The 9,369-nt window shown below is 63.3% G+C and overlaps 1 protein-coding gene across 1 annotated transcript; it reads left to right on the top strand.

The window, feature by feature from the left end:
* The first annotated feature begins 2,524 nt into the window (after positions 1 to 2,524).
* Positions 2,525 to 9,183, top strand: VIL1 (villin 1). The gene is made up of 19 exons (XM_026078039.1): positions 2,525 to 2,622; positions 3,001 to 3,075; positions 3,227 to 3,423; positions 3,792 to 3,900; positions 4,352 to 4,462; positions 4,610 to 4,812; positions 5,339 to 5,417; positions 5,565 to 5,663; positions 5,891 to 6,044; positions 6,155 to 6,255; positions 6,408 to 6,545; positions 6,806 to 6,964; positions 7,084 to 7,263; positions 7,416 to 7,561; positions 7,723 to 7,867; positions 8,150 to 8,338; positions 8,506 to 8,574; positions 8,836 to 8,973; positions 9,070 to 9,183. The coding sequence occupies exons 1-19, from the start codon at positions 2,548 to 2,550 to the stop codon at positions 9,181 to 9,183; spliced, it is 2,481 nt and encodes an 826-aa protein (XP_025933824.1). The 5' UTR covers positions 2,525 to 2,547.
* Positions 9,184 to 9,369: the final 186 nt, after the last annotated feature.

Here is a 9,369-nt window from a genome sequence, read left to right as displayed (position 1 = left end):
CGAGCAGCCCTGGCCAACAGGATCCCCAGCCCTGCTGGTGTGTTTGCCCTTGGGGGCAAATGCCCTTGGGAGTCCGTAGGGTGCCCAGCGGGGCTCCGGGAGGCAGATGATGGGAGACACAGTGCTCCAAGCCCCATCCTACCATCCCATGACCCTATGCCCCAACCCACAACCCTATGCTCCACGCCACATCCCATGGCCCCACGGCCTGTCCCACCGTTCAGTTGCCYGGGCTGGTGCCTGAGCTCAGCACTCGGAGGTGCAGCAGGTCCCTTCTCACCCGCCTGCGCCTGCCTGCTGGCCTCGCTGGGGGTTTATGGCCCTTCAGCAGCACCTGGCCACATATGGCAGGTACCACTGGTGTTTATCAATCAGCACTGCCGGCAGCAGGCAGCAGCCAGCTCTGCTCTCGGCCAGATCCAGACCAGGTGCTGAGGCCAGTGTGGGGCCTGCCGCTGTGCTTACCTTCGTCCTTGCTCTGGGACCTGCCGTGACAGAGAGGGGCTGGCCGTGAGCCCTGCATCCCAGCCCAGTGTCCCCTCTGCACCCCACTCACCATGGGCCTGTGCTGGGGCTGCAGGGAGCCCTGCACGGGGGGGACGAACCTCTTGGGCAGCAAGCAGGGAAACGGCCCCTGACTGGGGGCTAGTGCGCTCTGGGGACAGTCCCACGGCCAGGCGATGTGCTATGGGCCTCCATGGGGTGGCAAGGGGATGCCCCGGGAAGATAACACTGCAGCGCTGGTGGGTCTGAACTCATGACACCGAAGCCCATCACCACCAGGTTTGTGCCTGCAGCCAACACAGGAGCAGCCCCAGGAAGGGTGGCCGATACCACCCTGGGCACGGTAAGCCTGCAGCCAAGGTGCCGGGGTAGATGTGTGCTGCGATAGCACCGGGGGGATAATTAACCCGTGAGTAACGGGGCTCTCTGGCCGCCAGGAAGCCCTGGACTGATGTGGGGACCTTGACTCGAGGCCGTTCCTGCCCTTATATGGTGAACATGGGCTGGGACAGGAGGGGACAAAGGTTTCTTCGGTGCTGGCACCTGAGCACTTTGCCTAGGTACACCTGTCTCGTGCCCAGCTCTGCAGGGAAGGTGAGGGGCTGGGGGCTGGGGGCAGGCGGGGGGACAGCACATCTCACAGCCACCGTGGCTCCCAGCACCAGGGTGGCYGGAGGCCCAGCTTGGGAATGGGCTGGGCGCAGGTGTGTTCCCAAGCCTGGTCCAGGCCCTGCGGCATCAGGGGACGGAGAGGTGGGTGTTCCCAGGCCAGCGCTGTGGGAACAGGTAGTGTTTTGCAGGACTTGCTGGGGGGGTTGGGGGACCCCCCAGGCATGGCTTGCTCTCCCCTGCCGGCCCCCACCCAGGTACACAGAGGTCTTTGCCCAGTCCTGGGTGCCCGCCCCTGCTGCTTGCTTGTCGATGCATGCTGTGTCCTGGTGGGCTCAGCTGCCTGGGGCACGCGCCCGCGGGCAGCCTCTGGGCTCGGAATGGGCTCAGCACACCTCCGAGACACTGCTGCGCTYCTCCCTGGTGCAACGCCGCCCATGGGGGGTGGGGGTGGGAACTACTGACGTGACACGGGAAACTGAGGCAGTCAGCGAGGCCTGGGGGCCTGGAGGTGACGGAAGGGGGCTTGGGAGGGGGTCGGGCCCCAGCAGCCCAAGGGCAGGGGGTTACACAGTGTGGAGGGTGCTGGAGCAGACAGCACTTGCATGAGCATGCGTGTTTGTGCATGTGTGTGTGTGAATGCATATGTGTGCGGATGTGCACACGTGTGAGCATGCATGCATGCCTGCRCGGTGCCGCGAGCAGGAGCGGGACCCCAGCCCTGTCCCCAGCAGGTCACCCAGCCCCCGCCCAGCAAGGTCCAGGCTGTCACTGGCAGGGACCGGCAGATGCTCAGTGCCTGCCTGTCTCTTCCGGGTGTCCAGGGCTCCAGGCATCCATCTGCAGCTCAGGGAGCAGAGCGGATCTTCGGGGGCACTGGGCATCTCTGCAGGCAGCCAAAGCCCAGGTGTCTCTGGCTCTTTGCCGCAGGAAGCTGCGCTGTGCCCGTGCCACGCGTGGGGCCAGGTTGAGTGGGGCCGGTGCTGGCTGGCTCTGGGGAGGAGCAGTGCCACCCAGGTGTGGCTGCTGCGCTGGGGGTGCCCTGCACAGCCTGGCCCCGGGCCCAGGCGCTGGGGCACTGAGGACACCCTGCTCGTCTCCCGGCTCCGGGAGCTGCCATCACTCCTGCCCACCACAGACCTCAGCATAGTCTGGGACCCGCAATACCTCCTCATGGGCTCAGCGCCAACCGGGGCCAGCTGGACGCCAGACCCACCTCCATGCCCCACAGCCCTGGCCTCAGGGTCCCAGGGACACCTTACCCCAGGTGGCCCGGGACAGGGGTTCATGCCCCTGCCCGCTGCAGCCCCAGCAGGGCACCGCAGCCTGGCAAGCTGCCTCTGTCCTGGCTCTGAATGACTCTGCCTGTCGTTAGCACTAATGAGGCTGTCGCCGATGTCCCGACAGGTCCCCCTGCCTGCAGCAGCGTTCACCATGGCGGAGCTCAGCGCCAAAGTCAGCAAGACGCTGAACAAGACCACGCCAGGCCTCCAGATCTGGCGAATCGAGGTGGGCATGGGCTGGGCTGGCCTGGGGCACGGCCGGCTCGCTTTGGGGGGGTTTCCCTTCAGTAGAGCCCCAGAGCGGCCCCATGGTGGAGGCACAGTGCTGCCTCGGGCACCGGCTGGGCACCCATTGCTGGGAGCCTGGGCGTCCCCAGAGGGAGCAGAGCCTCCAAAGGTGAGCTGTCTTGGGGGGCAGCAGGAAGGGGGAATCTCCACTTTCTGTCCTCAGTGACTTGGTTTGGGGGCCTTAATGCAGCATCTAGGGGTTAAATCCCCCCCAGGTTTTGGGGCTGGGTGCTGAAGGGTGCACGGGTCTGGGTCAGGGGTCCCTGCGGGCTGCCCCCACCCCATGCTGGGACTCACCTGCTCCTTCCTTTTGCAGAACATGGAGATGGTGCCGGTGCCCACCAAAAGTTACAGCAACTTCTATGAAGGGGATTGCTACGTCTTGCTCTCGGTACAGTGGTGCAGGCTCCCGGGGGGGGGGGGGGCAGGGCAGGTTCTGCCCTGCGGGTGGTGCAGGGAGGGGGGGGTCCTGGCCGGACCGGTGTGGGGCTGTGGGGTGCTCTGCTCCCCAGGCTCTTCTAGAGGGGACTGCTCACCCGCAGACACGCAAGACTGGGAACAGCTTCATGTACGACATCCACTACTGGCTGGGCCAGGATTCGAGCCAGGATGAGCAGGGGGCTGCGGCCATCTACACCACGCAGATGGACGACCACCTGGGCACCGTGGCCGTGCAGCACCGTGAGGTCCAGGGCCACGAGAGCGAGACTTTCCGCGCCTATTTCAAGCAGGGCATCATGTAGGTCGGCCACCCGGGAGACCCGCTTCCCAGCGCAGCCATCCTTGTCTGCCCCCTTGCTTCAGCCCCCAGCCCCTGCATGCCCCCCCATGCTGGGGACCTGTCCCGCACTGGAGGATGGGAACAGCCCTGCCCAGCAAGGCTGGGGGGAGGCGGGGAGGGGTCTTGATGTGGCCTCGGGCTTCTCGCAGCTCGCCCCAGTGGGTGGGAGGACGCCTGGGTTCACAACTCATTCCCCTCTGCCGCTGCCCCACTGCCAGGCCCTGGGCATGTCGCTTAACACCTCCCTGCACACCTGGGGGGACGGGGACCCTGCTGGAACAGGAACGGGTGACTAGGGCTCATGCCATGTCTGTCTGTCCCCCCAGCTATAAGAAGGGTGGAGTGGCCTCGGGCATGAAGCACGTGGAGACAAACACTTACAATGTCCAGCGCCTGCTGCACGTGAAGGGCAAGAAGACCGTGGCGGCAGGAGAGGTGAGTTATGGGCCAGGTGGGTTCCCCCCACCCCAGCCCTGTCCAGGCCCGTCCACACTGGGCACAGCTCACCCACACCCACAGCGGGATTGCAGCCCACACAGGATGGGTGTCAGCTGAGCACCCACACGGTAACTCCCAGCCAGCCATGACCCTTTAGCAGAGATGCTTTTCGGGGTCAGGATAAGGCCAGGGCCCCCCTAGACACAGCTGCCTTCAGCCAGAGCTGTGGAGTGGGAAAGGCCAGGCAGCTCTGCCCCAGAGGTGTCTGCATTTCCCAGCCAGCCCTCCCCATGGGAGCACCCCAAAAAGCTTCTGTCAGGGCAGGGAGGAGAAATTCAGCCTGGAGATGCCCATGAGAGGATGTCCCTGCTGGGCTGGGGCAGGCAGGGACTGTGGAGCCGGGCAACCCAGGAGTTCTGCCTGCCTTCAACTTCCCCTCCTGCCGCAGGTGGAGATGAGCTGGAAAAGCTTCAACCGGGGTGATGTGTTTCTGCTCGACCTGGGCCAGCTCATCATCCAGTGGAACGGCCCCGAGAGCAACCGCACCGAGAGGCTGAAGGTACGGCCAGGGCACTCAGTCACTCCAGACCCCGTGGCCTGAGGGATGCGTGGCTGCCCCGGCCCCCAATAGGCCCCCTCCCGATGGAGCTGGCAACCAGCTTCCCCCCACCCCCGGGCTGACACATGACCCTCTCCTGACGTGCAGGCGATGACCCTGGCCAAGGACATCCGGGACCGGGAGCGTGGTGGACGCGCCAAGATTGGCATGGTGGACAGCGAAGACGAAAGTGCCTCGCCAGAGCTCATGAAGGTCCTCACACATGTGCTGGGAGAGAAGCAGGACATCCAGGCAGCCATTCCTGATGAGGTCGTGGACCAGGCGCTCAAGACTTCCCTCAAACTCTACCAGTGAGTTGTGGGGATGGGGTTGCCCATGGGGGCATCTGCTGGGACACAGGGTGCTGCAGCACCCATCTCTGCCATATCCGAATACCGGGACCCCCACAGCAAGGAGTCCCATGGCTCCTGTCCCCATGGGCAGCCCCTGTGAGGGAACAGGGCCACCTTGGGGAGGACAGGTCCTTGGGGCCAGAGAAGCCCTTGGTGCCAACGGGGTTGGTACCCAATAGCAGGTACAGAAATGCCTGTGCTGATGTGACTGATGCCTTCGTACATGGTGGCATGACCCTGGTTAAGCTGCATGGCCCTGTCCTGTCTGACCTCTGCTTTCTCCCTCAGTGCAGCTGTGTGCGCTGGGAGCAGGGCTGGATACAGCCCTTCTCCAAGGCAGAGTGAGCTGTGAACCAGGCTGTGACCGTGGGAGAGCTGGGATGGGGAAGGGGGGGATGGCCAGCCCTGGAACCCCAATGGGGGGGCTGGAGAGAGGTTTCCCTGCCCCTTTCCTAACCCTCCCTCCCCTCTTTTGTCTCACCAGCGTCTCCGATGCCAGTGGGAACCTGGTCATACAGGAGGTGGCCATTCGACCCTTGACTCAAGACATGCTYCAGCATGAGGTGCGTTACTCATCCCAGGGATGGAGAAATGCCCAATTTCCTTGGCAGTTTTAACCCTCTGAAAGCCACTTTGGTAGGCTTCCCAGCGGCTTTTGAAGGGTTAAAGCTGCCCCAGGTCCTAATTTTGCTGCTGTCGTTCCCTCCTAGGACTGCTATATCCTTGATCAAGGGGGGCTCAGGATCTTCGTGTGGAAAGGGAGAGACTCCACCAAGGAGGAGAAGCAGCAGGCCATGAGCAGGGCCCTAGTGAGTGATGGGGACAGTTATAGGGTGACCCCAGCAAGCCCCAAGGGGCTGCAGGAGCATCAACACCAGTGCACAGTCCTGGGCTGCCCTCATTGTGCCCGGCATTGGGGGGGGTCCTGCCGGGGAGGGTGCTGGGAATCCCCTCCCCAGGCTGGGGCACCCCCATGGTTTGAAGTGCCTGATTCCTGGGCACTCCATGCCCACGTGTGGGGTCCGGCTCCCCCCAGGGTTTCATCAAAGCCAAGAACTACCCAGCCAGCACCAGCGTGGAGACGGAGAACGATGGGTCCGAATCATCTGTCTTCAGGCAGCTCTTCCAAAAATGGACTGTCCCCAGCCAGGCCAGTGGGCTGGGCAAGACGCATACTGTGGGCAAAGTGGGTGAGTGCCCCCAGCCAGGTGATGCTCGGGCACCGGGCTCGGAGCATCCCGACTGCAGCAGGGAGTGTGCTGTGTCTGGAGTTGGGCTCAGCCCCTGCCCTTGCCCGCAGCCAAGGTGGAGCAGGTGAAGTTCGACGCCACCACCCTGCACGCCAAGCCCCAGCTGGCTGCCCAGCAGAAGATGGTGGACGATGGATCTGGGGAGRTCGAGGTAGGGTGGCAGGCACTGAGGCTGGGCCAGGTGCCGTGGGCGCGCACACAGGCATCGGGCTGAGCAGGGGGGATACCAGAAGGCCACAGCTCTGCAGGGCTGGGGGATGCCCCAGCCCTGCCAGCAGCACAATGCCGTCCCCATCCCTGCAGGTATGGCGTGTGGAGAACCAGGAGCTGGTGCCCGTGGAGAAGCGGTGGCTGGGCCATTTCTACGGTGGGGACTGCTACCTGGTGCTGTACACCTACCACGTGGGGCCCAAGGTGAACCGTATCATCTACATCTGGCAGGTGAGACCCCAGGCTGGATTCCCCCCCCCCATATCTCACCCACAGCCAGTGGCACAGCACCAGGGCATCTCCCTGGACCTGGGAGCTCTGCTCCGAGCTGGGCCCCTACAGGAAAGGCAATGCTGGCATCACTGCTTCATCACTACCATATCTCTGCCCCCCACATTGTGTCCCCCATCTCGTGCACAGCAGCATGACTCTTTCCCAAAGAGGGAAACTGAGGCAGGGGTCAGCTCTGAGCTCCCCTCTGCCCTGCCCAGGGCCGTCACGCCAGTGTGGATGAGACTACTGCCTCAGCGTACCAAGCCGTGATCCTGGACCAGAAGTACAACAATGAGCCAGTGCAGGTTCGGGTGACCATGGGCAAGGAGCCAGCACACCTCATGGCCATCTTCAAGGGCAAGATGGTGGTGTACGCGGTGAGCACAGGGTGGTCAGAGGGAGTGGGCACAGCTCGGGGGTTCTGTGGCACCTGGGGCTCAGCCTGCAGCACTGGTGGTGACATCCCATCCCCGTCCCCCTCAACTGCTGTCCCCAGGGTGGCACATCGCGGGCAGGCAACACAGAGCCTGTGCCCTCCACCCGCCTCTTCCAAGTGCATGGCACCAATGAGTACAACACCAAGGCCTTTGAGGTGCCCGTCCGCGCCTCCTCCCTCAACTCCAATGATGTCTTCGTGCTCAAGACTCCCAAGTGCTGCTACCTCTGGTATGGGAAGGTGGGTACCACATCCAGCAGCATTGTCACCGGGCTCCGGGGCAGGCATTGGCCTCCCAGAGGTAGATATCTCAGGCTCCTCCTTGACACGGGGAGTCAGGGTGGGAGATGGTGGCTGGGGACTGCAACAGACGGGCTGTGCTTGCTCTGCAGGGCTGCAGTGGGGATGAGCGTGAGATGGGCAAGACGGTGGCTGACATCATCTCCAAGGCGGAGAAGCCAGTGGTGGCGGAGGGACAGGAACCTCCCGAGTTCTGGGTGGCCCTGGGTGGCAAGTCCCAGTACGCCAACAACAAGAGGTACCAGCTTCTTGTCCCCAGGGTCTGGGGCAACAGGGACCCCCTGTGGCAGGGGGGGGATGGGGGCACCTTGCCCTGCCCACCTTCAAGCATGCGATGGGCCTCAAGTTGTCAAGCAAGATGATGAGTCCTGTTCCCCACCATGGTGTCTCACTCCCCAGGCTGCAGGAAGAGACCCCCTCCGTGTCCCCCCGACTCTTTGAATGCTCCAACAAGACAGGCACCTTCCTGGCCACGGAGATCATGGACTTCACCCAGGATGACCTGGAGGAGGACGACGTTTACCTGCTGGATGTCTGGGACCAGGTGGGCTGGTTGGGAACGGACAGCTTTGATCTTTCAGACTGGCATCTCCAAGGGGGTATAGGACCTGCAGCAGCCGCAGGAGCTGGGATTGGAGTCTGGAAGCCCCTCCCATGCCCCCAACACCACTTTGTCCAACCCCCCTGCTCCAGGATGGCCTCCCAGCCCACAGTGCCCTTCCTTGGGGACGGACCCTGCATATCTCCCAGGCCTGGGTCAGGCCCAGCCCCAAATGGTGCTTCCAGCAGTGGGATGTAGGTGTGGGATATGGTGGCCTTGTTCCAGGTTTTCTTCTGGTTGGGGAAAGGCGCCAACGAGTCAGAGAAGGAGGCAGCGGCGGTGATGGCGCAGGAGTACCTGCGGAGCCACCCCAGTGGGCGCGACCTCCAGACACCCATCATCGTGGTGAAGCAAGGCTATGAGCCCCCCACTTTCACAGGCTGGTTCCTGGCCTGGGACCCTCTCAAGTGGACYGTGAGTCATGGAGGGGCTGGAGGGACAGAGGGGTCTTTTGCAGACGGGGACCAAGCCCAGCTCTGGCCCCAGTCAGCATCCTGGGGGAGGGTGCTGCTTCATCCTTGGCAGCCGGGCTGGTCCTGCCCATGCCTGCGGACCAAGTACTTTTGTCCCCCCCTTTGCAGGACAAGAAATCCTACGAGGAGCTTAGGGCCGAGCTGGCGGACGACGGCAGCCTGGGACAGCTCACATCAGTAAGTGTCATGGGGAGCTGGGGGCCACTGGAGTCTGGGAGGGTGCACGGGGTTTATGTGTGGAGAAGGCACCACATGGACAAAGGGAGCCCTCCRTCGTCCTACACGGCAGACAGAGCAGAGACTCAGGGCCATGCTCCCCCGTGTGGGATACCAGCCTCCAATGCCTGTGGCCAGGCTGGCACATCCATCCCCAGGCTGCTGGCCATGCGCAGCAGGCTGGCTCCGTGGGGCAGGCCCTGACTCTGTGCCCCTGGCCAGGAGATCACTTCCAGGCAAGAAATCTTCACGGCCACCACCACCCTCACCCCCAGCAAGCTGGAGGCCTTCCCCCTGGACGTGCTCCAAAACACCTCAGCAGAGGACCTGCCTCGGGGTGTGGATCCCAGCAGGAAGGAGGTGAGCCCAGGGGGGCAACAGCATGGCAGACCGGGCCTGAGCTTGGCCGGGTGCTCAGGGCCCCCCAGCTTTTGCTCAGCCTCATCTCTCCCCCAGGACCACCTCTCCGACCAGGACTTCAAGACTGCCTTTGGCATGAACCGCTCTGCCTTCGCTGCCCTGCCCTTGTGGAAACAGCAGAACCTCAAGAAGGAGACAGGACTCTTCTGAGAGAGGAGCCCCAGCCTGGGCATGCACCGCACTCATTATTTTTATTAAATAAAATGAGTTTGGAGAGCAGGGCTCTATCTTCCCCCCACCAACCTCTGCGCTTAGCCCTACCTGCTCCTCCTCAGGTCCTGGGTTTATTGGGCGAGTAAAAGATGTCTGGGGAACATCTGGGATACGGTCCAGGAC

This window comes from Apteryx rowi, unplaced genomic scaffold, assembly GCF_003343035.1.
Source record: "Apteryx rowi isolate R43461 unplaced genomic scaffold, aptRow1 scaffold_47, whole genome shotgun sequence".
In the NCBI taxonomy this organism is placed as follows: domain Eukaryota; kingdom Metazoa; phylum Chordata; class Aves; order Apterygiformes; family Apterygidae; genus Apteryx; species Apteryx rowi.
Note: the sequence above shows the minus strand (reverse complement) of the source record. Positions and strands in the feature narration are given on the sequence as shown.